Below are 27,337 nucleotides of genomic sequence, written 5' to 3'. Positions count from 1 at the left end.
ACAGTGTGTGTGTTTGTGTGTGAGTGCATGTGTTGTGTGTGAATGCAGCATGTATGTGTGTGTGTGTGTGCATGTATGAGTGAAGTGTATGTGTGTACATGCTGGGTGTATGTATGTGTGTGCATGTATGAGTGACGTGTATGTGTGTACATGCTGGGTGTATGTATGTGTGTGCATGTATGAGTGACGTGTATGTGTGTACATTCTGGGTGTATGTATGTGTGTGTGCATGTGTGCTGTGTGTGCACATACAAATTGTGTGTGTGCAGTGTGTGCATGTTGTGTACATGCATGAGCATGTGTGCGTGGGAGCAGTGAGTGCTCATTCCAACATCTGTTTCCTGGGGGGGGGCAGAGGCAGGGGTGGAGCTGGGGAGAGGGACAGAGGAGGGAGGAAGGAGAGGGTGTGCCCTGGAGTTTCTTGGCTGCGCTCTCGTGCTGTTGGTAGTCCAGTGCCAACACCCCCACTCCTGAGCTGGTGACCCACGGTGAGTCTCCCCATGCACCTGCTCTGTGAGGGGCCCACCCCCACACTGAGCCTGCCAGAGGTTTGCAGAAGGAGGGGCAAGAGTAGAGGAGGGGGCTGCTGGTTGTGCAGGGGTCAGGTAGGCTGTGTCCCTCTGGCACTGCTGCCCTTTCGCCTGACACCCTCCACCCCAGATCTCACAAGTGCCCAGCCAGGCACCTGGGGCACAACACAGGGCGGGGTGGATGCGGGGAGGGGCAGGGGAGTGGGGGGCTTTGGAAATACTTAGCTGATGACGTGGCTTAGGCTATGTCTCCATGTCTACACTATGGACCTTCCCGCGGCACCGGTGAAACATATGTCGATCAAGGGTGTGATTTTTCACACACCTGAGTAACAAAGTTTTACGGACAAAAATGCTAGTGTGTACATAGCCTCAGAGAAAACAGATGCATTGTGAGCGATGTAGGGGGAGGGGTGGGTGGCTGTGGCTGCTGCTAAGGATGAGTGACTCAGACAGTGGGGGAAGGACATGGAGAGTTAAGGGGGGAGAGGGGGGAGGCATTACTGCTCAGGAGGTTCCCAGATAAGAAAGAAAGAAAGAAAGAAAGAAAGAAAGAAAGAAAGAAAGAAAGAAAGAAAGAAAGAAAGAAAAGAGTGTGCATGAGATAGATAAGGTGTATGCAGATAGATTGATAGAGATATCTGCTCATAGATACATGGGTGCATGCAGATTGTTCGATAGAGGAGTATATGCAGATAGATATGTGTGTATGCAGATGGCTGGATGATGGAGTGTTGCAGGTGGATGGGTAGATAGGGTGTTGCAGAAGGGTGGATAGATGGGGTGTTGAAGATGGAAGGATGGATAGATGGGGTGTTGCGGATGGATAGATAGGGTGTTGCGGATGGGTAGATGGGGTGTTGCAGATGGACGAATGGATAGATAGGTTGTTTCAGATGGATGGATGGATAGATGGGGTGCTGCGGAAGGGTGGATAGACGGGGTGTTGTGGATGGATGGATGGATGGATGGATGGGTAGATGGGGTGTTGCAGATGGATAGATGGGGTGTTGAGGATAGATAGCTGAGGTGTTGCGGATGGATGAATGGATAGATGGAGTATTGCAGATGGATAGATGGGGTGTTGCGGATGGGTAGATGGGGTGTTGCAGATGGATGAATGGATAGATGGGGTGTTGCGGATGGGTAGATGGGGTGTTGCAGATAAATGAATGGATTGATGGAGTGTTCTGGATAGATAGATGGGGTGTTGCGGATGGGTAGATGGGGTGTTGCAGATGGATGAATGGATAGATGGAGTGTTGCGAATGGATAGATGGGGTGTTGCAGATGGATGAATGGATAGATGGGGTGTTGCGGATGGGTAGATGGGGTGTTGCAGATGAATGAATGGATTGATGGGGTGTTCTGGATAGAAGATGGAGTGTTGCGAATGGATAGATGGGGTGTTGCAGATGGATGAATGGATAGATGGGGTGTTGCGGATGGGTAGACAGGGTGTTGCAGATGAACGAATGGATTGATGGAGTGTTCTGGATAGATAGATGGGGTGTTGCGGATGGGTAGATGGGGTGTTGCAGATGGATGAATGGATAGATGGAGTGTTGCGGATGGGTAGATGGGGTGTTGCAGATGAACGAATGGATTGATGGGGTGTTCTGGATAGATAGATGGGGTGTTGCGGATGGGTAGATGGGGTGTTGCAGATGGATGAATGGATAGATGGAGTGTTGCGAATGGATAGATGGGGTGTTGCAGATGGATGAATGGATAGATGGGGTGTTGCGGATGGGTAGATGGGGTGTTGCAGATGAATGAATGGATTGATGGGGTGTTCTGGATAGAAGATGGAGTGTTGCGAATGGATAGATGGGGTGTTGCAGATGGATGAATGGATAGATGGGGTGTTGCGGATGGGTAGACAGGGTGTTGCAGATGAACGAATGGATTGATGGAGTGTTCTGGATAGATAGATGGGGTGTTGCGGATGGGTAGATGGGGTGTTGCAGATGGATGAATGGATAGATGGGGTGTTGCGGTTGGGTAGACGGGGTGTTGCAGATGAACGAATGGATTGATGGGGTGTTCTGGATAGATAGATGGGGTGTTGCGGATGGGTAGATGGGGTGTTGCAGATGGATGAATGGATAGATGGGGTGTTGCGAATGGATAGCTGGGGTATTGCAGATGCATGGCTAGATGGAGGGGAATGTATGGAGTTGGTAGATGAGCAGGTAAGTGGCAGAGACACCAAGGGAGGGCTGGGTTGCAGGTGGAGCAGGGCAGCCAGGCCACACGTTGGTCAGTGCCTTGGTGCCATCATCCTCCCAGCCCCCACCACTGGGATGCTTGCTGACCCTGTGCCCCAGCCAGGGCAGATGGGGAGGGGCAGTTGGCCCTTGTGTCCCTGCCCCATGTGTGGGAACTCAGACTCCCTGGGAAGTGGAGAGGACACCCCGGGGTTTGTGTCTGTCTAGCTCGGAGCACATGCAAGGGCAGAGAGCAGTGATGCCTAGTGACCCACCTAGGGAGTGGGGGGCTGGCAGCCAGCTGGTCCCGACACTGCCATTCCTCCCGCAGGGCAATGCATGCTGTGTCTCTTGGGCTGTGCCAGGGCGGAAGGCTGCTCCTTTCAGGGAAAGCTGGGGGTTGCGAGTTGGGTGGGCATTCGCCCTGGGGCAAAGCAGGGCCCCTGGTAGTGACAGCAAGGCAGAATCCCGGGAGCACATACTGCAGAGAGGTCGGGTTACACAAGCGACATGTCACATGTATGCTGCATGGGTTGGTATTAGGCACTGTACGTGGCTGCTGTGTTACACATAGAGATTCCAAAGCGAGACAGGACCATTGTGATCATCTAGTCTGACCTGGATAACACAGGCCAGAGACCTGCACCCAAATCATTAGAAACCAGCTCCTCTTGGCTGAAAAATCGTCAGTGATGGAGAATCCACCCTGACCCTTGACAGGATCTATCTATCTATCTATCTATCTATCTATCTATCTATCTATCTATCTATCTATCTATCTATCTATCTAATCTCTACACGCTTTGCACAGCTGTTGTGTCGCACACAGGCTGCACACTTGTCATGTTACACATTCACGTGACATTGCACATACACATTTCATAGGGTTGTATTGCACATACTGCCAGGGGGAATGTCACACACACTGCCTGGTTGTCATGTCACACACATCCATGTGACATGTCACACACACATTGCACAGCTGTTGTGTCGCACACATGCTGCATAGGGTCTCATTGCACATGTGTGACACCTCACGCACATACTGCATGTCAGTCATATCACACACATGTGACATCTCACATGCTGCACGGGAGTCATGTGTAACACCTGACAGGTGCTGCATGGCATGTGTGTCTGACACATGCATGACACCGCACACCCACTGCATGGCAGTTGTATCACACACATATGTGACATCTCACACAGGCTGCATGGCAGTTGTGTCACATGTGCATGACAACTCACACAGGGTGCATAGGGGGGTCAAGGCTGAGAGGGATCTGGTCTTCACTCCAGGGTGTGTAGCCTGGAGTGAGACAGCCCTTGATTGTGCCTCAGTTTCCCCTTCGGGAAGTTGGGGAGCAGGCACATTCCCAGGGGATGTGGCTTCATGCATGGGGGAAGGGGGAGCGCCTGGCGAGTGGCATGTGGCGCTGCCATAGAAATGCAGATGATTATTTATAACATTTCCCACCACCCACAGCTGAGAGGAACAGGCTTCAGTACAACAACGTGCCATTAGTGAGTCACCCGTGCACCCCCAGTCTAGAGGCCAGAGCTGGGGAAGACTGTCACCTAGGGGCTGGGACATCTATCTATCTATCTATCTATCTATCTATCTATCTATCTATCTATCTATCTATCTATCTATCTCCAGCCGCCCCATCTATCTATCTATCTATCTATCTATCTATCTATCTATCTATCTATCTATCTATCTATCTATCTATCTATCTATCTATCTATCTATCTATCTCTTCCTACCCCCTAGTGTATATACTGTGGTCAGACACTGTGGTGATGGGTCTCATATGAAGGGAGGGAGACAGATGGGAAGAAAGAGGGTGTGTGTGGGGCTGGATGGATAGAGAGTGAGTACGGGACAGGTGCAGAGTGTGGGGTTGGAAGCTATGGATGCAATAGACGAAAGAAAGGTGGAAGGCTAGCGGGTGCATATGGGATAGAGGGTGAGGCGATGGGTGGGTGGGTAGCAGGGCATCCTGTGACCCCTCTCCCTGGCACTATGGAAGCACATTCCAGCCCTGCCCTGCTCCGGTCCCTTTGAGTCGCCAGGAGCTCTGCTGGCAGAAACAGCTGGTTTTCCGCCGGGCCCCGTCCTCCTGGCATTGATGATCTCTGTGTTCGTGCCGCGTCGCTACATCACATGAGCCCTCAAGCAGAGATCACAAACCGCACTGTGTGGGTGCCCCTGCCTGGATTCCCACCAGCCTCCTGGTCACAGCCCTGCACATGGATTCCCCGTGATTGGGGCTGATGGAAATGCTCAGGGTAAACAATTCAGTGGGAACAAATTGTTGGGACCTGAGGGCATCCGCCACTTGGCTGCTGTTTCTATATCAGTAGCACCCAGATATCAGAGTCCCATTGTGCCAGATGCTGCACCGACACACAGCGAGAGACAGGCCCTGCTCCAGCTGAGATCACAGCCCCATTGTGCCAGGCACTGCACAGACACAGTGAGAGTCCTGCCCTGCCCCAGGTGAGATCACAGCCCCGTCGTGCCAGGTGCTGCACCAACACACAGTGAGAGTCAAGCCCTGCTCCAGCTGAGATCGCCCCGTCGTGCCAGGCACTGCACTGCACAAACACAATGAGAGTCAGACCCTGCCCCAGGTGAGATCACAGCCCTGTTATGCCAGGCGCTGCCCAGACACACAGCGAGAGACAGGTGCTGCCCCAGGTGAGATCAGGGCCCTGTTGTGCCAGGTGCTGCACCAACACACAGTGAGAGACAGGCTTTGCCCCAGCTGAGATCAGGGCCCCTTTGAACCAGGAGCTGCCCAGACACAGTGAGAGTCAGGGTCTGCCCTAAAGAGCTCACACTCCAAATAGCCAAGGCAGATGGGGAAACCAAGGTACAGAGCAGGGCAGTGACTTGCTCACAGTCACCCAGCAGAGGCAGGACTAGAACCCAATCTCCTGAGCAGCAGGCTAGTGATTTAGACCCTGGGCTGTTCTGCCTCTAACCCCCAGCTCTGTCTCTACGATCCCACCGGAGTCCTGGAGTGTTGAGTCCGAGTCACCCTGCCAAGGGGCTCCAGGCCTGCAGCGCTCTGTGGGAACTGGTCCCTTGGGGATGCCATAAATCACTGCCCGTGGCCCTGTCCCAGAGTTACCCCGCGTCCTTCCTAGCTCAGCATTAAAATTCTGCTGACAGGATTGTTCTTGCCAGTACTCAAGGTGCTGGCTCCCACACCCGGCCAGCACCGGCCAGGCCCTTATTGCCCCCAGAGCACAGCCTGCTCAGGGCGAGGCGCCGATTCTTGGCACTGGGGGGCAGGGAGTAACCCGACTGGCTACCCCTCAGCCTGGGCACAGTGCCAGAGCCCCCAACACAGCCCAGGATGGGCAAAGAAGCACAGCGAGAAGGAGGGGGGAGGAGCGTGGGAGATAGAGAGGGAGGCTTTTATTGGTTCCCTGATCCATATCCCACATTTTCCCCACCTCCCCAATCATCTGTGCTGAGCTCAGCACGTGTCCCCTACTGAGTCCCTGGCTCTGTGCAGGTGGCAGCTAATGCAGCCGTCCCTGCTGGGGAAGTGACATTTGCTCTGACCCCCTCAGGCCTCCCACTAAGTGGGGGGAGCTCTGGGATGGGGGACTGGGAGAAACCCAAATGGTTCAGTAGGGGGCGCACTCCCCTCAGAGTCAGTGCAGACCTGAGAGCTAGGGGGCGCTGGGCTTGAGGGAGCAGGGCAGGGTCTCACTAGGGGGAGCTGTCAATGCACAGTCAGTGCTGACTCCAGTGCCCCAGTGCGGTGCTAGGGGGCGCTGTGCTGCAGTGAGCATGTCAGGGGCTCAGTGCGGTGTGCTGTCCTCACACAGTCTGTGCTGACCCCAATGCCCTAGTGTGGCACTAGGGGGTGCTGTACTGAAGGGAGCAGGGCAGAGGATCAGTAGCGGGTGCTGTCCTCACACAGTGTTAATCCCAATGCTACCAAGGTCTCTTGAACTTTTCAAGGGCATGGAGGATCCAGTGGCATTTTTCACAAGACCTCCCCCATGCACTGGCCTGTTTCCCACAGGGTTAATTCTAATTTGCCATATTCAATTTCCCTGTGGTTCCAGCTGGATGCATCCAGCCTTCAGCTCTTCTGCGCTGTTTCAGTGCAGCTTCTGCATCCCACCCCAGAGGCAGCTGCACCGCTGCATTGGGCAAGGAACCCCTGCATAAAGAGCTGATGTACCCCACCCCAGATGTGGTATCCCTGCAGTGATGGGTAAGGGATCTCTGTATAAGCATCTGCTACTCCCCACCCCAGAGGTGGCTGCTTTGCAGTGCTCGGTGAGTGATCCCTGCGTGGTGATGTGCTGTGGCTGGTAAACAGCTGCCACTGCTCACCCCATAGGCAGCCATATCTCAGCACTGGTCAAGAAAGTCATCTACAAATAGCTGCTACACTCCACCCCAGTGGTAGCAACATCTCAGTGTTGGGTGGTGGCTCCATCTGTAAACAGCTGTTATGCTCCATAAGAATATAAGAGAACATAAGAGCTGACACACTGGGTCAGACCATGGTCCATATTGCCAGTGTCCTGTCTCTGACAGTGGCCCATGCTAGAGCTGCAGGGGGATTGTACAGAAAGCAGCAAAGACTGAGTGATCCACCCCTGTCTTCCACACCTAGCTTCTGGCAGTCAGAAGTTTAGGGACACTGAGAGCATGGGCTGGCGTTCCTGACCATCTTGGCTAATAGCCATTGATGGATCTATCCTCTGTGAACTTAGCTTTTCTTTTCTGAAGGCAAGTGTATTTTTGGCCTTCACTGCATCCCACAGGTTAGTTGTGCACTGCGTGAAAAGGTCCTGCCTCTTGTTTTTATTAAACCTGTTTGTGATGTTCCCTTCAGGTGTTATCTGGACCGGTGATCTGCTAGGTCACTCCAATCCTGGACTCTGGGAGCCAGCCTCACCCTGCTCTGCTGTGAGAACCCCCGCTCCTGGGCTGTTCACGCATAACCTCTGGCAAGTAAGCTGCTCCTTGGATTGTGCAACCGAATGACACGAGCCAATATCTCTGGTCCCAGACACAACCCTAGGAACCCGAAGTGTCCAGTTCTGCCCATTGGACGCTGTGAGCTTATATGAGTTCATCAATTTAACAAAGAAATTGATATGTACCAGGCTTGTTATCCCAAGGAGAGTCACTGACACGCTTCAAACCAAACACGCTGCTTCAGGTAGAATAGACAAAACATATTTATTAACTATAAAGATAGATTTTACATGATTATAAGTCAAAACATAACAAGTCAGATATGGTCAAATGAAATAAAAGCAAAACGCATTCTAAGCTGATCTTAACACTCTCAGGGCCCTTACAAACTTAGATGCTTCTCACCACAGGCTGGCTGGTTTCTCTTCAGCCAGGCTCTCTCCTTTGATCAGTGCTTCAATTGCTTGGTGTGGTGTCTGTAGAGGTAGGTGGAAGAGAGAGAGTGCATGGCAAATGTCTCTTCCTTTTATCCTGTCCTTTCTTCCTCCTTGGCTTTCCCCCCGCTCCCTTCAGAGTTAGGTAAGCATTTCCTCATCGAAGTCCCAACCTGGCCAAAGGAAGGGGGGCTTCTCACTTGAGAGTCCAACAAATTCTTTTGTTGCTGCCTAGGCCAGCGTCCTATGTTCCTGTGAGTCTGCGTAGGTTTGTCCCATACCTGCCCTGATGAGGTGTGACCTGCCCCTCTGTTCTTGGAGAGTTTTTGCCTGGGCCTGCTTTAAGCCATGAGGACACATTTTCAGCCTCATAACTATATACATGAAATTATAACCTATAACATTGCTATAACATTACTGTAACTATTACTATAACATCTTTATAATGACCATGCTGAGTGCATCATGAGCCTTTCGAAGACACCCAACATGACAAACTTTGCATTGGATACCACACAATCATTTTATAAAGGTGAACATGGGGGTGCAGGGTGTTCTCCTAAGGTACAGAGTCACACTATTGCCTGCTAATTTCACTGGGTGACCCTGGTTTCTGTATGTGTAAAGGGTTAATTAACAGTGCACCATTCATGATTTTATAGACCTCTCTCATATCCCCTCTGAGTTGTTTCTTCTAAGTTGAACAGCCCCAGTCTTTGTATGGAAGCTGTTCCATGATCATCTTTGTTGCCCTTCCTTGAACCTTTGCCAGTTCCATGCATTCCTTTTGAGTGAGGCCACAAGACCTGGACACAGTATTCAAGCTGTGAGCACGCCCTGGGTTATACAGTGGCATTATGATATTTTCTGTCTTATTATCTATCCCTTTCCTCATAGTTCCTAACATTCTGTTGGCCGTTTTGATCCCTGCGGTCCACTGAGTGGACATTTTCAGAGAACTATCCATGATGACTCCAGGATCTCTTTCTTAGGTGGTAACAGCTAATTTAGACCCCCTCTTGTTGTAGGTATAGGTGGGATTACATTTTCCAATGTGTATTACTTTGCACTTATCAACGTTGAATTTCATCTGCTATTTTGTGGTCCAGTCACCCAGTTTTGGGAGACCCCTTTGTAATTCTTCACAGTCAGTGTTGGATGGAACTATCTTGACTGTTTTCGTAGCATCTGCAAACGTTGCCACCTCTCTGTTCACCCCAGTTATTGATCCATGAGGGGACCTTCCCTCTTAGTCTCTGGTTACCTTATCAAAGGTAAACTGAAAATCCACGTACACTATATTGTCTGGGTCACCCTTCCCCACGTGTTTGCTGCTCCCCTCAAATAATTGTAGTAGATTGGTGAGGCATGATTTTCCTTTACAAAAGCTGTGTTGACTCCTCCCCAACAAATTGTGTTCATCTGTGTGTCTGGTAATTCTGTTCTTTACTAAAGTTTCAACTATTTTACCCTGGTACTGAAGTTAGGTTTAGTGGCCTGTAATTGCCAGGAGTGCTCTGGAGCCCTTTTTAAAAATCAGTGTTACATTAGCTATCCTCCAGTGATCTGGGACAGAGGACGATTTAAGCAGTAGGTTACATACCGTAGTTAGGAGTTCTGCAGTTTCATATTTAAACTCCTCCAGAACTCTTGGGTGAATCCTATCTGGCCCCGGGGCCATTACTTTTTAATTTATCAATTTGTTCCCAAACCTTCTCTATTGACATCTCAATTTGGGGCAGTTTCTCAGATTTGTCACCTAAGAAGCATGGCCCAGGTGTGGGAATCTCCCCCACATCCCCTGTAGTGAAGACTGATGCAGAGAATTCATTTAGCTTCTCTGCAATGACCTCGTCTTCGTTGAGTGCTCCTTGAACCCCTCTGTTGTCCAGTGGCCCCATTGACTGTTTGGCAGGCTTCCTGCTTCTGGCGTACTTAAAACTTTTTACTGTTAGTTGTTGCATCTTTAGCAAGCTGCTTCTTAAATCCTTTTTTGGCCCGTCCTGTTAGACTTTCACATTTTCTTTGCCAAAGTTTATGCTCCTTACTTTTGCCGCTAGAAGTCTCCATTACTCTGCTGTTTAGCCCTCCTGCCATCTGTTTGGATCTGGGGGGGCATTTTGTCTGAGCCTCGAGGATGGTGTTTGTAAGTATCTCCATGCAGCTTGCAGGCGTTTTACCCTTGGCACTGCTCTTTTCAATTTCCATCTAACTACCATCCTTTGTAAAGTTACGTTGTTCCCCTTTGTAAAGTTACGTATGAGTATGGTGGGTTTTTTGGTATTTTCTCCCCTACAAGGCTACTACATTTAACCATGTTATGGTCACTATTACCAAGTGGTTCAGCCATATTCACCCCGGGGTCAGATTTTGTGTGCCACTGAGGACTAAATCAAGAATCCTCTTTCCCCTTGTGGATCCCAGGACTAGCTGCTCCAAGAAGCTGTCATTTATAGTATCTATAAACTTTATCTCTGCCAGGGGTGGCTCTAGACATTTTGCCACCCCAAACACGGCGTCATGCTGCAGGGGGCTCTCTGCCGCTCACTGGTCCCGCGGCTCCAGTGAACCTCCCGCAGGCATGCCTGCGGAGGGTCTGCTGGTCCTGCGGCTTCGGTGGAGCTGCGGGACCAGTGGACCCTCCGCAGGCATGCCGCTGAAGGCAGCCTGCCTGCCGCCCTCCTGGCGACTGGCAGAGCGCCCCCCGCGGCATGCCGCCCCAAGCACGCGCTTGGCGTGCTGGGGCCTGGAGCTGCCCCTGATCTCTGCATCCTGTCCTGGGTGACATGTACCCAGTCAATATGGGGAAAGTTGAAATCCCCCATTACTATTGGGTTTTCTGGTATTTTAGCCTCCCTGATGTCCCTGAACATTTCACAGCCATATGGTGGGTAGTATATCCCTACTGCCGTACTCCAATTGTTTAAGCACGGAGTTTCTAGCCATAGAGATTCTGCAGAACTGTTTGATTTGTTTAAGATTTTTACTTTATTTGGCTTGGTGCTTTCTTTCCCGTACAGTGCTACTCCCCCACCAGCATGACCAGCTCTCTCATTCCTGTATATTTTGTACCCTGGTATTTCTGTGTCCCAGTGGTTAGCCTCATTCCATCAAGTTTCTGTGGCGCCTGTTACATCAATAGCCTCCTTTAATGCCAGGCATTCAGGTTCACCCAGCTTAGTGTTTAGATATCTAGCATCTGTGTATAAGCATTTGTGCATGTTGTCTATATGCAGTTGCTTGCCTCCATGTGTTGTGTTTAAATGGGATGCTTACATTTGATTGTTCCTCATCTGGAATTTACCAACTTCTTTCCTCGCCTCCATATTAGGATATAGGTTTCCCCCTGAGGCAGCTGCATCTCAGTGTTGGGTGGGGGAACTCTGTATTAATATCTGGTCCACCCCCTTCCCTAGAAGCAGCTGCATCTCAGCACCGGGCATGGGCTGTCTCTGCAAAGCGTTGACCTCATGGAGTGTCTTTTTGTGGTTCCAGGCTCAGAAAGGGACCCTCCCAGGAGCAGAAGGGAAGCGGGCAGGGTGCCATGGAGAAGCAGGGTGCGAGACTGGCCAAGCGGCTGGGCACACTGCTCTCGGGCCTGCTGGAATGCATGTGCTTTGCTGGCGTCATCTTTGGCTGGGCCTCGCTGGTGTACGTGCTCAAGGACATGCACTACTTCGAGGAGCTGTGTGTGCCAGCGGCTAATGGCACGGGCAATGGCACGCAGGGCCCAGGTATGGCGGGGGGCAGCACTAGAGTGGCACCGGGGAGCGCTGCAGGGGAGTGGGCGGGTGCTGGAGGGAGGAGGAGCAGCAATGCAGGGCCAAGGGGATGGGGGATGGCCTCATCTCAGATGCTGCACCAGGGCCAGAAGGCTAATGAAAATATGCAAATAATGCAACACCATTATTTGCATATCAGGACTATGCATTGTCTCATTTGCATATTCCTAAATTAAGATTTCTTCCCTTTCTGGTTCCCTACCTTGAGCTCCCCCCGGGCTCAGTGCCACCCATTTCCCCTAGACACCCTCTTGGGCCATGGATGAGGTGAGGAGAGGGTATTGGGGCTGGGGGATGTGTGTATGGGAGGGGATGGGGTGTCGGGCAGGGGGTCCATGTCTGGGGGTGAATCCATGTTAGGGTCCCATATGAGTGTTGGGATCCAGGTGGGGGGTCTATGGGTGTCAGAGTCCGTGAGGGGCATGTGGGAGCTGTGGAGGTGGGTTGGTCAGTTCAGTGTCTCAGGCCATGCTGTCCCCAGACTGCCGGGCACAGGATGAGCAGCTGTCACTCGTCTTCACCATCGGCTCCTTCATGAACAACTTCATGACCTTCCCCACCGGCTACATCTTTGACCGCTTTGGCACCATGCCGGCCCGCTTGCTGGCCATGTGAGTGTGGGGGCGGGGGGCCCCAGTGGGACCCTCCCGCTGGCCCCCTACCCCACTCCCACTGCGACCCTTACCCCCCTCCACTGGGACTCTCCTCTTGGATCCCTCCCTGAATCCCCTGAACTGCATCCCCTCTGGGACCCCTCCCCTAGGATCCCTGGGGACCCGGAGGTGGGGGATGGGATGCTCTCCCCTCGGAGCCAGACCTTATTTCCATGGGTTTGGCTCATGCGTGTGTGGGGAATAAACCCCATGGAATCACAGGGAGGGGAGAGGTCCCCTGGGACAGGATCCCCCATCCCTCCCCACTCTTTCTTTCTATGGTTGTTTCTCTTCCTCACTCTCCCCACAATGTGGTGAAAATGGGGGACACCAGGCAGGGACCATGCCTGGCCCAGGTTATCCAGTGAACTCATCCGCCTCTCCCGGCAGCAGCCTACCTGGGCCCACGGATCAGTGCCTGTAGCAGCCAGCCCCTCAGACCACACCCCCCAGCACAACCCCCGACCACTACTTTCACAGGATCAGCCCCCTCAGCACAGGCCCCTCCCCACAGCTGGGACTGGTGGTTGCCAGCTGTCCCTTGTCCTTAGGGCTCCAGGGCACCTGTAGCTCATTCGTTTCTCCTTGGCTGAGTTAGTGTCTGTTAACGGGCCAGGGGCTAAGCCTGTATGCAGCTGGGCCAGGGGACACTGGTGCAGCTGGCTTTGGGCTCACTCCCCTGCACCCCAGAGCATGGCCAGCAGGCTACTGATGAGTTTGCACAAGAGCCCAGAAGGAAGTGCTCGCTGCTTGCTTCCCGCAAGCTGTTCCCTCCCATCCTTGCTGCAGAGCTGGGACTGCTGCTTCCGGGGCTCTGCAGCTCCAGTACCTCCCGCTCAGCTGAGCTCCCTCACCAGGACTCTGTGGGCCAGCCCCACAGCCCATGGCAGCCTGCTGCCTGGGCTGACATACACCCCATCCGTACATCCATCTATTGATATACACTCCATCCATCCATCCATCGACATACCTTCCATTAATCCATCCACATACCCTCCATCGATCCATCTACATACACCCCATCCCTCCCTCCCTCCCTTCCTCCACATACACCCCATCCATCCACTTACACCCAATTCATCCATCGACATATCCTCCATCAATTGATCGATCGATCTCCATACACTCCATCCATCCATCCACCCACTTACACCCTCACCATCCATCTATCCATGCATCTACATACACCCAATACATCCATCTATTGACTACACCTCACCCATCCATCCATCCATCCATCCATCCATCCATCGACATAGCCTCCATTGATCAATCGATCTGCATACACCCCATCTATCGATCCATCTATCTATCCAATCCAGGAAGGGCACTAACTGAGGGCAGATCTGCCCAGGTATATTAACCAGTCAGGCTCTATCATTCTAATCCTGGTGCTGTGCTTAGATGGGGGTAACTCCCTGGGGGATCTGGTTCTTCACTCTTTAGAGTGGTGCAGTACTGGAGTCAGTCTCCCAGTGCAGACGAGCTGGCTGGCCCGAGCCCCAGTGTTCAGGACCATGCTGTGGCCTTTTGTGCCCTGGCTGCCAACACCCAGCAGTAGCCCCCTGCCCCCAACCCAGCTCTGCCCCGACCACCTTGCAGTGTCGCCTGTTCCATCCCTTGCACCAGCGTGCCTTGCCGTGCTCCCCCAACCCACTCTTACTGCTCCCAGCATTCCCTGGAGTGCAACCAGTGTTTGTGGTGTCCGATCTGCAGCTCCTGGCTCGGCTTGGGCCCTTCTCCCAGCCCTGTCTCCTGCCCTCCACCACCTTGACTGTGGGGTTAAATCCTGCCTCTGTCCCACATCCTTCCCTGCCCACTCTCCTCCTCCCCCTCCCTTCCTGACTTCCCCTGCATCCCTCTCCCACCATCACCCCCTCCCCATCCTCCTCCTTCCTTCCACTCCCCCTCTCTGCCCCCCATTGCACCCCAAGTGTCTAGCTCCCCACTGTCTACCCCACCGCTGCGTTCCACTAGCCCCTCCCTTGCTCCCCCCACCCCTGGAGTTGCAACTCCCCCATGTGGGACAGAAGCCACAGTGGAGAGGGGGTGTTCGCTGCCCCCCTTGGTTGCTCCCCCAGCATGGCCCTGTGTTTATGTGTTTCAGATCCTTCTACACCGGCGGCACACTGCTTATTGCCTTCTCCACGGCAGGTGAGGCCTCTGCCTGTGGGCGCGATGGGGCAGGGCACCTCCTGATGGCCTGGGCTGGGGTTGGGGCACCAAGCAGGGTGGGGCTCTGCCCCTCATGGTAGCACTGGGGGGACCCAGCCCTTCTGTGCGGAAGCACCCCCACTGGGCTGGGAACTCTGCCTCTGCTTGTGACTGGGCACAGCTCTGCCTCCTGCTGGGCAGAGAGAGCCAGTCCTGATCCACCATGGCTTGGAGACCCCTCTGGGCGAGTGTGGCTGGGCACCTACCTTGTGTGTGTGTGTGTATGTGTGACATTTGCTGGGGCTTGTTACGAGGCCCGACAGTGTGTGTGTGTGTGTGTGTGTGTGTGTGTGTGTGTGTGTGTGTGTGTGTGTGTGTGGACATTCACTGGGGTTTGTTATGAGGCCAGATGGGTGTGTGTGTGTGCTACACTTGCTAGGAATTGTTATATCTCATGTTTGTGCGTGTGTTACACTCACTGGAGTTTGTTAAGAAGCCGGATAGTGTATGTCCTTGTGTGTGTGCATGTTGCACTCGCTGTCTGTGTGCATGTCCAGTGCCTTGGCGTGTATGGTATATGGTGCGTCTACGGCGTGCCGCTCCCTGACATGCGGTGCTTGTGTGTCCCCTGCAGCCACGGCGCTGATCCTTTTCCCAGCTATGTGTCTGCTCTCCATTGGCGGGATTCTCCTCATCCTCACCAACATGCAGGTCTGACCCTCCCACGCCCTCCGTCTGGGCTCTCCTGGGGGTGCCAGCCATGGGGTGAGAACTGCCCCAGGCAATGGCCGAGTGATCTCTAGCTGGGCACTGAGGAAGGGGCCTACTGAGAGGGGGCGGGTTTGCTGCCTCCTATTGGTCCCCCTGGGGAGAGCAAGGCTGGATTGATGAGATTGGCGGCCCAGGGCTAATGGATTTTAGAGGCAATCAACAAGTCCTGTACATGACTGAATAAGGGCTGGGATGGGACATGCACCCACCCCGATCTGGGCGAGGTTCAGGAGCTCCTCTGGCCTCACGTGCTATTGGATCGGCCCAGCTGCAGAGCCCGAGGCAGCAAGGTTAAAAGGGGAGCTTGGCACAGACGGGGCTGCAGCCAAGAGGAAAAGTAGCTTTCTCTTGCTACAGAGCGGAGAGAGGGAACAGCTGACAAGCTTCTGCTGCCCACTGGGATGTAGGAAATCCAGAGTAAGCTCATCACCACAAGACCCTCATCTATTAATCAGACCTTTATAAAGAGCCTCAGAGACTGAACGTCCCCTGAAGTGGGAGACCCCCACAGGGGAGAATTCAGGAAAGCTGGAGTATGGTTCCCAAGTGGAGGGAGAACTTTGGAAAAGGAGGGGACACTGAGATGGTTCCAGAGAAAGGGCCACCCAGTCGTGACACAGAAAGAAAAGCGAAGATGCTGAGCAGGGTACATGCCACCTGGATAAACACAGAACAAAGCGAGTCAAATGAAAGGCTGAACATTTCAACTGACATCTTGCGAGCTTTAGGTGCCGCAAAATTCAGCGATTGTACCTTCAGACGGCAGCGTGCAAAATGCATTCCATTCAGCTGCCACCATAGCGAGAGCTCTGGGCTTTGCTTCTGCCATCGTTGGCAGAAGATGATTTTCTATGAAGGCAAGCGTCGAGAACGCTCGCTCTGCTCTGCAGCTGGCAATGGGCACAGCCCAATACAGCCTCAACATAATGCAAACAGTCGGGAAGATGTTACTCAGGCCTTGCTCGTGCAAAAATGTGATGATTTCAGGAGCATACTCCTCCTGCACTTCACAGTATCTTACAAACGCTGAATGCTCCATTTCGTGGACAAGCTGAGGCTGTAGATCATTTGTGTCAGTGTCGAGCAGGGCTGGCATGCATGACAGTTCAGCATAACGTTGACTTCTTCTTTTCAGTTCCCAGCTTAGCTTGTGGAGGAGAGGAGAAAGCACTCAACTTCCGATTTCCTCCTTCCTCACTTTTGCCATCGGGAAGTATTTGTGTTACAGTGCATTTGTGGTTTTCATGAAGGACTCATCACCTTCACTTCCCATTTCTTTTCGCTTGCATCTCAAAATAGTCAAACTGAGATCGGAAGCTTGTGGCAAATTCTTGCAAGGAAGGCAGCAAATGAACAGCAATGACAAGACCCAGGCCTTGGTTTTGAATCCTTAGGCTAGTTTTGTCTAACCTTTCTAATATCCCATTCCACAGGGTACTCATAAGGTGCAGATGGTTGCACTTCCCTTTGAGTTCCACTGTTTTCCTCGGTGTTGTCCATTGTTCTTTGAAACAACATTGAATGTCCTCAGGGTCCACTACACTGCTTTACAAGATTCAGCCTGACAGGACCAGCTTGTTTTTGGCAGGGTTTTGAGGACAAGGAGAATTATTTGGTCACTCTTAGTAAGCTTCTTGCACAGATGCTGCCATTGCTTGGGCGATGCTGCAAAAAAACAAAGAACATTTAATTTCTGAACAAAACAGAGAAAGTTTATGGCTCTCATGCAAGCATCAATGCTACACGTTCCAACTATGTTCAGAGAATGAGCTGTGTGTGGCACCTACCCAACTAGTGGGCTTAATCTTTTGATCTGAGCTTGAAGACCTTCATACTTTTCAGACCTGTAACTTGCATTATCTTTGGCTTGACCTCTGCAGTTTTCAATAGCAGTGTTGTTTGTGTCCAATAAAGACTCCACGGGCTGGAAGAGTGACTTTGCTATGTGGCTTTTGACGGGTATAAACCCAACAAGATGCTTATATCTGGCACCGTGTAAGCTGTATCGGACAATGACAGATAACTGTTCAACGTGAGTGATAGCAGGAGTTGAACCTGTGATCAAAGAGGAGTATTTGGCTTCTTTGACTTCACTTACAATGAATTTCAAAACCTGACATCCCGTTGGCTCAATGAACTCATTGCAGACTGTTTTCAACAAGTAGAATGTTTCCATAGCGTTTAACTCACTCATGTAGACACAGATCATATTTGGGCAAAAGCTTCAAGAATACCTCGATACGTTCCATTTTCAGGAGAGCCGATAATGTCCCTCCTTCCTCCAAATGTTAAACCACTTTCAGTGAGACGCTTAATTGTCACAACAAGCCTTAAAACTTCCCTCCAGGATGCAGTTCAAAAATAGCACCGACCTTCCTCCATACGCTGCCTGCAAAACTCCTCCATTATCAAAGGCTGTTTATCCAGATCTTCTTTTATCTTAATGGCCAAGTTATTCGCCTTATCACGACTTGTCTCTCCGCCTTCTGTTCGGACAGGTGGTAGGAAAAGTGGATCTTCTCTTTCATCATGACATTTGTCCTGGATTTCAGGAACGCTTGTCTTTTCTTTTGACCTCTCCTGAGGGAGCAAGTTCATAGCCATAGCTTCACTGTGATTATCATTTTTGGAGCAAGCTGGTCCAGCATCTTTGGAAGATGATTTTGAAGCCGTACTAGCAGAGAAATAGTTGTGTACATTTGGGTAGCTTGCTTACAGTGTTCGCTCTTTCTAACTTAGCGTTCCTTCTCAGACGTGACCTCCACCGTGCAGTGCTACCATTAGCAGCCAGAAACCAGCGACTAGTGCCACCAATTCACACCCCTGTCTCCAGCAACTGAAAGTCTGAAAACAATTAATTAAACTTGAAGTGTGAAAGCTTCAGAAATAGAGACAAAATCAGTGTCAGCAGAGGCAACCAATGATTGTTTTGTTCTTTTTTGTGTTAGCACGAATCCGATAAAAAACCCACTTATATATAATGTATAGAATCAGATTCCCCTGCAGAAAAGCAGAGAGCTGGGGTTGAGGGCATCCTCATGGGAGCAGGTGCCCCAGCTCCAGCTGCCCTGCCAGAACTGCTGCCAGTTGAGTAATGGAGGCAGAGAACAGGCCCTCCTTTAGCCTAGCTCCCTAGAGACCTTAGCCCCCATAGCACCCCCAGCCTGGCTCCCTGGGGGATCTTCAACCCCACAGTACCCCCTCAGCCAAACTCCGCAGGGACACCATATCCCATAGTGCCAGTCCCACCTCCCAGCCTCTTGGAACAAACCTGACCCCGCAGAGTCCCCCAGGAGCTTGCATCTCAGCTCCCCAGGCAACCCAGGCCACATGGTGCCACCCTCCCCAATCCAGCTCCCTGTGGGTCCCAGGCCCCCTAGTGCTCAATCAGCCCCCAGCCCATGCTCCCTGTGGCCTGGCAGGATTGGGGTGCCCTGGGCGATGTTGATGATATGAGTCGACAGTGTGACTTTGTTGCCAAGAATGCTAATGGCATTTTGGGCTGTATAAATGGGAACCTTGCCAGCAGATCAAGGGATGTGATCATTACCCTCTATTTGACATTGGGGAGGCCACATCTGGAGTACTGTGTCCAGTTTTGGGCCCCACATTACAAGAAGGATGTGAAAAAATTGGAAAGAGTCCAGCAGAGGGCAAAAAAGATGATTAGGGGGCTGGAGCACATGACTTATGAGGAGAGGCTGAGCAAACTGGGATTGTTTAGTCTGCAGAAGAGAAGAATGAGGGGGGATTTGATAGCTGCTTTCAACTACTTGAAAGGGGGTTCCAAAGAGGATGGATCTAGACTGTTCTCAGTGGTACCAGGTGACAGAGGTGGTTACCTAGGGAGGTGGTGGAATCTCCTTCCTTAGAGGTTTTTAAGGTCAGGCTTGACAAAGCCCTGGCTGGGATGATTTAGTTGGGGATTGGTCCTGCTTTGAGCAGGGAGTTGGACTAGATGACCTCCTGAGGTCCCTTCCAACCCTGATAGTCCATGATTCTATGATGATTGGGTGTGTTGGGGGGGTATCCTTCCTCCAGGTGGGGAACCTGTTTGGGAAGCACCGTTCAACCATCATCACCCTCTACAATGGAGCCTTCGACTCGTCCTCCGCTGTCTTCCTTGTGGTCAAGGTGAGCCCCTGGGCCCTAGCTCCGGGATCCGGGGAGAGAGGAGGTGGCTGGAGGAGACAGCAATAGGGAGGGTGGGAAGGGTGGGGCAGACCACTTCCTGGAAACCCCAGCTCTGCTCCATGGTGGCTGAGGGCAGGATTAAAGGTGCAGGTTTAGGGTCCATTAAGCAAGGATTTCCTTAGATATAGCCACCTCCTAAACCTTGTGACACGCAAATGTTCAGGTTCTTCTCACCCTTCCTGCACTCCCCTGGGATTCGCACTGCGTTCCGATCCCCCCCAGACTGGCCTTACTTGTGCAGGATAGAGCTCAGTCAGCACCCAGCCCCAGCTGAGATCTGGGCCCCATTGTGCCAGGCTTTGCACACACACACACACACACAGAGCGAGAAACAGGCCCTGCCCCAGCTGAGATCAGGGTCCTGTTGTGCCAGGCACTGCACACACACACAGTGAGCGACAGGCCTGGCCCAGCTGAGATCAGGGCCCCATTGTGCCGAGGGCTGCATAGACACACAGTGACAGACAGGCTCTGCTCCAGCTGAGATCAGGGCCCTGTGGGGCTGGGCACTTCATAGATCCTAGCTGTGGAGATTCCCACTGCTTCCATGTTCTTTCCCTTGGCTTTGGCTGTGAGTTGTTCCTCTTCTCACATCTCCCCTCCAGGCCATGTGCTGTCACAGGGTTTATGTGTTGCATGGGAACAACCAACCTAAGGTTGTGTCTCTGCAGCGAGGGCCTGCTGAGAGAAATAATCCTGTGATGATCTTCCAGCCCTGTGCTGAGACGTATGAAGAGAGCCTGAGCCACTCGGGGGGCAGTCATTGCTGGGCTGTTGGCATGAGGGCAGGATGAAGTGTGGGTGTGGTTAAACCACAGGTTTGGAAATCAGGCCATGTGGGTGCTATTCCTGGCCTTGTCACTGACACACGAGGGGCAGGGGCAGGTTGAGTCAGTTCCCCTCCCTGTACCTCAGTTTCCACTTCTCTGTTTAGACTGTGAGTTTTTCAAGGCACGGGATGTCCCTTGCTATGTGTCTGCGTCGGGCCTGATCTCAGTGGGGGTCTGTGCAGGGCCTGGCACAACAGGGGCCTGGGTCTCGGTGGGGGTCTGTGCAGGGTCTGGCACAACAGGGGCCTGGGTCTCGGTGGGGGTCTGTGCAGGGCCTGGCACAACAGGGGCCTGGGTCTCGGTGGGGGTCTGTGCAGGGCCTGGCACAATGGGGGCCCCGATCCTGGCTGCAGCCTCTGGGAGCCACCCTAAGAACAATACAGGTCACTGAATCCAGGTTGGCCCCGTATGCACCCACTGACAACATCCTTCACCCCCAGCTGCTGTACGAGCAAGGCCTGACCCTGCGAGCCACGTTCCTCTTCCTCTCAGCCTGCAGTGCCTGGCACCTGACCCGCACCTTCTGCCTGATGCCTAGGTGGCACATCCCCTACCCGCTGCCCCCAGGATACGCATACGGGTGAGTCATCCTCCGCCCCCACCCTCCAGTTCCCCATCTGCCTCCCATGGGCCCCCTGCCCCCATGGGTCCCTCCATCCCCAATCTGCCTCCTGTGGGGCTCTCTGCTCCCCATGGGCCCCATCACCCCTCGTCTGCCTCCAATAGGTGTCTTTGCCCTGTCCATCCCCCATCTGTGTCCCATGTGCCTCTTTGTCCCCACATCTGCCTCCCATGGGCCCCTCCACCCCACATCTGCCTCTTGTGGATCTCTCCATCCCCCGTTTGGGCTCTCTGCCCCCCCATCTGCTTCCCATGGATGCTGCCATCGCAGTCTGTCTCGTAACCCCACTGCACCCTTGCTGCCCTCTCTCAGGGAACAGGCTCTGCTGGGTAAATGGGGCTCAGCCCCATGGCAGCACTGGGTGGTGCCGGACCCCTGGAAGTGATTCTCCCATGGCCCCCAGGCCATGCTGCCTCGGGGCTGCTCCTGTGCTGCAGGGGAGCACCGGTGGGTGCTGGGAAGCCTCGGCTCTTGCAGGGCCGGTGCAACCATTTAGGTGACCTAGGTGGTCGCCTAGGGAACTAGGATTTGGGGGGTGCCATTTTCTTTGGCAGCGACCGCGGCGGCCGGATCTTCGGTTGCTCCGGTCGCCGTCGGCATTTAGGCGGAGGGAGCTGGGGCAGGGAAGCGCTGGGAGGGCCGCCTGCAGCTAGTAAGGGGGGGCGCGGCACGCAGGGGAACCGCTCCGTGCCCCAGCTCACCCCTGCTCCTAAGCTGATTGGCGCCGCAAGCCTGGGAGGTGGGAGAAGTGAAGCAGCAATGGCGTGCTCGGGGTGCTCGTGCTCGTGCACGGAGCAGGGGTGAGCTGGGGTGGGAGGGTGCCTCAGGGCGGAGGGTAGGGGTTGGGGAGCACCTCAGGGCAGGGCACGGTGCAGGGGGAGGCTGCAAGGTGGAAGTTTCGCCTAGGGCGCGAAACATCCTTGTACCGGCCCTGGGCTCTTGCATGGGGGTTGCTGGTCCTAGTGGTGGGCCTGGGTGGATGCTGTCTCTGGCCCTGCCCCGGGCTGTGGTGGGCGGTGATTGGCTCGCTGTGTCCACAGGCTGAGGTGCCGGAGGCAGGGGTGCTCCTACCGTACCCACGAGGAGCAGTGGCCAGGCCTGGGCGATGGAACCCACGAGCCCAGCGACCCGTGCTCGGAGCCAGGCCTGAGAGGCGCCGATGCCGGCAAAGCCCCCATGGGCAAAGGTAGGGCTGGCCAAGTCCCCTCACCGAATTCCTCCTCTGCCTCCTGGGGCCCCACCGAGCAAGCCCCCCAAATCCCCCTCTATCCCTGCAGCACTCATGACCTCCAGTGAGCCCCTCAAATTCTCCCCCACCCTTGAATCGCCCCATGACTTCCGGTGAGCCCCCCCCCAAATGCCCCTCCACCTCCAAAGTGCCCCATGGCCTTCAGTGAGCCCCTCACAGATCCACAGGTCTGGTGCTTTGGGAGAGTCCCTGGAGGACCCCGCCCCCTTTTAGGCTCCCACTCTGTCACTGGGGTAAGCCACTCAGCCCCACTGCCTCTGGGGCGCAAACCTCAGCGCCTCCAGCACCCCTGCTGCAGGCCACGGGCTCCCTTCGGTGACTCCACCTGCGATGGATGCAAGGAGAGCCCTGTGCCCCCAAGGGGAGCAGGGCAGCCTCCCCAGCCTCTGCAGGGACTAGCCTGCGCTGCAACATCTGAAGAGAATGGAAAGTTAACGCAGGAGCCAGCTTGAGCAGCCCCAGCCCTCCGACCCTGCTCTTGGCCCAGTCCAGGAGAGACTCCAGCTCCCACATTTAACCCTGTCTCTCTGGATCGCCTGGGCACAAGCCTCCACTCTGAAACTACACCCCTCTCCCACCCCACCCCCTCCAGACCTAGGGCTAATCCTGAGTGCACTGTGTCCATCCCCAGGAGAGTCAGGGGCCGGGCCAGGCCATGGAGAGCCCCCTGGCATGTCTTTCCGGGCCTGTGTCTTCTCCAAGCTCTTCTTCTGGCACCTCATGTGGCTATCGGTGATGCAGCTGCGGCACTACCTCTTCATCGGCACCCTCAACCCCACGCTGGAGCACCTGGCTGCCCGCGACACCGCGCTAGGTACGGGGCACCCAGCCTACCACAGCTGGGGGTATGGGGGAAGGAGGAGAACGGAAGAATAGGGCAGGCAGAGGAGAAGAGAGATGGTCTAGGGAAGGACAGAGGGAATGGAGCAGGAGAGGATGGAGAGAGATGATCGAGGGAAGGATGGAAGGAAGGAAGCAGGCGGGGGTGGAGAGAGATGATCAAGGGAAGGTCAGAGGGAATGGAGCAGGTGGGGATGGAGAGAGATGATGGAGAGAAGAACAGGGGAATGGAGCAAGTGAGGATGGAGAGAGATGATGAAGGGAACAGGGGAATGGAGCAAGTGGGGATGGAGAGAGGTGATGGAGGGAAGAACAGGGGAATGGAGCAAGTGAGGATGGAGAGAGATGATGAAGGGAACAGGGGAATGGAGCAGGCGGGGATGGAGAGAGATGATGGAGGGAAGAACAGGGGAATGGAGCAGGTGGGGATGGAGAGAGATGATGGAGGGAAGAACAGGGGAATGGAGCAGGTGGGGATGGAGAGAGATGATCAAGGGAAAGATGAAAGGAAGGAAGCAGGCGAGAGTGGAGAGAGATGATCAAAGGAAGATCAGAGGGAATGGAGCAGGTGGGGATGGAGAGAGGTGATGGAGGGAAGAACAGGGGAATGGAGCAGGTGGGGATGGAGAGAGATGATGGAGGGAAGGACAGAGGGAATGGAGCAGGCGGGGATGGAGAAAGATGATAGAGGGAAGAACAGAGGAATGGAGCAGGAGGGGATGGAGAAAGATGATAGAGGGAAGAACAGAGGAATGGAGCAGGAGGGGATGGAGAAAGATGATGGAGGGAAGAACAGGGGAATCGAGCAGGAGGGGATGGAGAGAGATGATGGAGGGAAGAACAGGGGAATGGAGCAGGTGGGGATGGAGAGAGATGATCAAGGGAAAGATGAACGGAAGGAAGCAGGCGAGAGTGGAGAGAGATGATCAAAGGAAGATCAGAGGGAATGGAGCAGGTGGGGATGGAGAGAGGTGATGGAGGGAAGAACAGGGGAATGGAGCAGGTGGGGATGGAGAGAGATGATGGAGGGAAGGACAGAGGGAATGGAGCAGGCGGGGATGGAGAAAGATGATAGAGGGAAGAACAGAGGAATGGAGCAGGAGGGGATGGAGAAAGATGATGGAGGGAAGAACAGGGGAATGGAGCAGGTGGGGATGGAGAGAGATGATGGAGGGAAGGACAGAGGGAATGGAGCAGGCAGGGATGGAGAGATTTTGTTGGTAAGGTTAGGGGTGGGATGGAGCTGGAGTAGGCAGCGGTGTCTCTGAGCTGGGCTGTTCTGCCCCCTGCTGTCTGATGAAGGGATTGTACTTATTGGTGTGGATGGAGTGAGGAGAACTGAAGGGCGGAATGGGGCAGGCTCCAGAGGAGGGGAGGGAGGCTGGAATAAGTACAAACCCTTGGCCCTTCCTGCCAAGCATCTCAAATGACCTGACGAGGTTGGTACTATTGTCACCCATGGGAAACTGAGGCAGGGGGAGGGGCAGTAGCTTGGCCAAGGTCACCCAGGGCTGGGTGCGGGACCCAGGAGTGCCTGGCCAATGCAGGCCACCCTCTCGTCCAGTGGATCAGGAAGTGAACAGGAGGTGTGGGGTGAAGTCTCAAGCATTATGCCTTGCTCTCTGTCTCTGTCCCCAGTAAGCACCTACACCAATGCCTTCGCCTTTACCCAGCTCTGTGGGGTCCTGTGCGCCCCCTGGAATGGGCTCATCTTAGACCGACACAAGCGTGGGAGGAGCAAGGATGGCAGTGCCAAAGGTAATCACCCCGTCTGTCACCAGTTGCTGGACCCAGCTCTGCCCGCTGCTGCTCCTGCCGGTGCCCATCCGGGACCCTGGTGCTGTGAGCTTCCCTGCAGCAGTGCCCCATACCTCTCCCTTCCCTCTTGCCAGTGTCTCTCCTGTCTGTCAGGTGGCTCGGACTCCCTGGCCGACCTGCGCTCCTGCGTCCTGTCGCTGGCTGTGACAGTGCTGCAGTGTGTAGCCTTCTCGGTGTGCGCCTCTGTGCCAGTGCTACCCGTGCAGTACGCCACCTTCATCCTGCAGGTGCTGAGCCGCTCCTTCCTGTATGGGGGCAACGCCGCCTTCCTGGCCATCGCGTGAGTCACCCGGGGGCACAGGCTGGGGGAGGGAAGATCCTAGACATGGAGGGGGCAGGGGGCTACCAGTGGGGCAGGGGTTCAGAGCTGGGCTGGAGGGGAGGGTTGGCAGGGCACAGAGGGGAGGGTTGGCAGGGCACAGAGATGCCCTGCAATGGACAGTGGGAGGGTACGCCTCTGGCCTGTCTCACAGCAGTGCCCTCCCCCCTCATCTGTAACACTGCCCCCCCCACTGGGTCGGCTCTCCACAGGTTCCCGCTGGAACATTTCGGGAAGCTTTATGGGCTGGTGATGGGCCTGTCAGCCATGGTGTCACTCCTCCAGTACCCCTGCTTTGCACTCATCAAGGGACCGCTCAGCGACGACCCCTTCTATGTGAGTGTCCTGTCCCATCTGGGGCCTGGGGAGCTTCATCAACACCCTGCAGTGAGAGATGGGGGGTGCCTCTTACAGGGCCGGGGGGGGACTTTATTGACACCCCACAGTGAGAGACAGGGAGTACCCCGTCTGGGGTGAGGGGGAACCTTATTGACACCCCGCAGTGAGAGACAGGAAGTGCCCCATCTGGGGTGAGGGGGAACTTTATTGACACCCCGTAGTGAGAGACGAGGGGTGCCCCTTACAGGGCCTGGTGGGGAACTTTATTAACATCTAGCAGTGAGAGATGGAGAGTGCGCCATCCAGAGCCTGAGGAACTTTATCGACACCCCACAGTGAGAGACAAGGAGTGCCCCATCTGGGGCCTAGAGAACTTTATTGCCATTCTGCAGTGAGAGATGGGGTGCCCATACGGGTCCTGAGGAACTTTATTGACACCCTGCAGTGAAAGACAGGGGATGCCCCATACCAGACTTGGGGGAACTTTGTTGACCCCCACTTTCTGTGCTGTTCAGAACCTGATTTTCCCATTCAGGTGAACATTGGCCTCATCATCGTCATCCTCCTGGCCTTCGTCAGTCCGCTGGTGGTGCTGCGGGAGTGCCAGCGCCGGGAGAGTGAGCAGGAAAAGCAACATGTTGACTCACCCTCCCTGACCCTGACAAAGGCTGGGGTGGAGTCCTCCATCTGACCACCCCCAGCAGGGATCTTCAGGGGCTGCTCCCCCCGAAAAGGGAATGAGGAAAGAGAATTAGGAGTGCAGGCTGAGCCCCAGCCAATCCCCAGCTGTGTCCCTCCAGCCCAGCATTGTCACCATCAGCTCCAGCCAGGCACTCGCTTCTCTCCAGCGGCAGGGTGGTGGGTCATGTTGGGTTATTTTTACAGATACTTGATTTTCTAGGTTTTTGTATAGCCCGATCAGTATAAATCCAGCCTTTTCCTCTCCCTGCGCCCAGCGTGCATGGCAGGGGGAGTGGGGGCAGGAAGTGTATTATAGTTCCCGTTATCGGCAGGGTTTATTTCAATCCCCTCATTTCCTTCTCTTTTACTGCAGAGATTTTATTTCTGTGCTTCTTTGTAAAAGTGAGGGAATGGGACACCCTGGGGCCTTCCTTCCTGAAATCACATAAACGCTAACGAGGAACTAACCCAGCTCAGCACTTAGCCTTCTCCAGAGGTCACCAGAGGCCCCTGGCCTGCTCTGCCTGGCTTGTCCCCATCTTGTCTGACTGCCTGAACCTCCCCCAGCGCCCCCCAAGGGGCTCCAGCATGGCTTATTGTCTGAGACAGAAGTCAGGTTTTAATTTGGTGGCCCCAGGCACTGGAGAACCCACCATCCCAGGGGAAGAGGACGTAGGAGTTAGAACCCTCCATGTAAAAAACATGCCCCCTGTTCCTGGTCTGAATCTGATGCATGCCCATGCCCAGCGCCTGCCAGACTGAAGAGCTTCTGCTGTGAGAAATCTCCTCCCAGCGACGGCGCGCACAGACCAGGTGCAAGTCCCCCCAAAAGCTTCTCTTGGCTGAATGAAATGGCTGGCACTTTCTGACTGCGCGGCCTATGGCAGGGTTGCAGCCTGGGCGTTTCTGAGCCCTTTGCTTGCTGGGAATGTCCCGGGGGCGGGGGTACCC

The 27,337-nt window shown here is 54.2% G+C and overlaps 2 protein-coding genes and 1 long non-coding RNA gene across 12 annotated transcripts; 2 read left to right on the top strand and 1 right to left on the bottom strand.

Annotated features, from left to right (window-relative positions):
* The first annotated feature begins 392 nt into the window (after positions 1–392).
* Positions 393–7,651, top strand: LOC115651037. Its single transcript, XR_004000298.1, has 3 exons — positions 393–488; positions 6,833–6,984; positions 7,615–7,651. It is a non-coding gene; the product is annotated as an uncharacterized LOC115651037 (long non-coding RNA).
* LOC115651035 (proline-rich 33 kDa extensin-related protein-like) lies at positions 1,116–4,376 on the bottom strand. Of its 2 annotated transcripts, none has more exons than XM_030561850.1 (2): positions 1,910–4,376; positions 1,116–1,658 (listed from the first exon to the last, which is right to left on the bottom strand). In XM_030561850.1, the coding sequence occupies exons 1-2, from the start codon at positions 2,682–2,684 to the stop codon at positions 1,423–1,425; spliced, it is 1,011 nt and encodes a 336-aa protein (XP_030417710.1). In that variant the 5' UTR covers positions 2,685–4,376; the 3' UTR covers positions 1,116–1,422. The 2 variants fall into 2 exon arrangements, with proteins under 2 accessions (XP_030417710.1, XP_030417711.1); XM_030561851.1 differs by having other exon boundaries at positions 1,116–2,087; positions 2,339–4,376.
* Positions 7,652–7,694: 43 nt separating the features above from the next.
* On the top strand, positions 7,695–26,853 carry SLC43A3 (solute carrier family 43 member 3). 9 transcript variants are annotated; one of them, XM_030561841.1, is made up of 13 exons: positions 7,695–7,729; positions 11,630–11,868; positions 12,398–12,527; positions 14,677–14,723; positions 15,358–15,434; positions 19,536–19,628; positions 20,959–21,098; positions 22,181–22,326; positions 23,021–23,203; positions 24,868–24,987; positions 25,141–25,327; positions 25,579–25,702; positions 26,241–26,853. In XM_030561841.1, exons 2-13 carry the CDS (start codon positions 11,679–11,681, stop codon positions 26,394–26,396), a joined length of 1,593 nt encoding a protein of 530 aa, XP_030417701.1. In that variant the 5' UTR covers positions 7,695–7,729; positions 11,630–11,678; the 3' UTR covers positions 26,397–26,853. The 9 variants fall into 9 exon arrangements, with proteins under 9 accessions (XP_030417701.1, XP_030417704.1, XP_030417708.1 ...); XM_030561844.1 differs by having other exon boundaries at positions 7,700–7,733; positions 24,903–24,987; XM_030561848.1 differs by having other exon boundaries at positions 7,700–7,733; positions 25,275–25,327.
* The last annotated feature ends 484 nt before the right edge of the window (positions 26,854–27,337 follow it).

Source organism: Gopherus evgoodei, chromosome 4 (genome assembly GCF_007399415.2).
Source record: "Gopherus evgoodei ecotype Sinaloan lineage chromosome 4, rGopEvg1_v1.p, whole genome shotgun sequence".
In the NCBI taxonomy this organism is placed as follows: domain Eukaryota; kingdom Metazoa; phylum Chordata; order Testudines; family Testudinidae; genus Gopherus; species Gopherus evgoodei.
The sequence above is the reverse complement of the archived record's forward strand: the minus strand, read 5'-3'. Positions and strand labels throughout refer to the sequence as shown.

What these genes read in the sequence shown, in the direction of transcription:
- LOC115651035 (XM_030561850.1), bottom strand. Translation starts at nt 2,684, where the DNA reads ATGCATCTGCAATACCCCAGCTATCCATTCGCAACACCCCATCTATCC. An exon ending in ATCCATTCGCAACACTCCAT is followed by an intron (nt 1,659 to 1,909) that starts CTTCTATCCAGA and finishes GCAACACCCCAT; the next exon opens with CTATCCATTCATCCATCTGC.
- SLC43A3 (XM_030561841.1), top strand. Translation starts at nt 11,679, where the DNA reads ATGGAGAAGCAGGGTGCGAGACTGGCCAAGCGGCTGGGCACACTGCTC. An exon ending in CAATGGCACGCAGGGCCCAG is followed by an intron (nt 11,869 to 12,397) that starts GTATGGCGGGGG and finishes TGCTGTCCCCAG; the next exon opens with ACTGCCGGGCACAGGATGAG. An exon ending in GCCGCCTTCCTGGCCATCGC is followed by an intron (nt 25,328 to 25,578) that starts GTGAGTCACCCG and finishes GGCTCTCCACAG; the next exon opens with GTTCCCGCTGGAACATTTCG.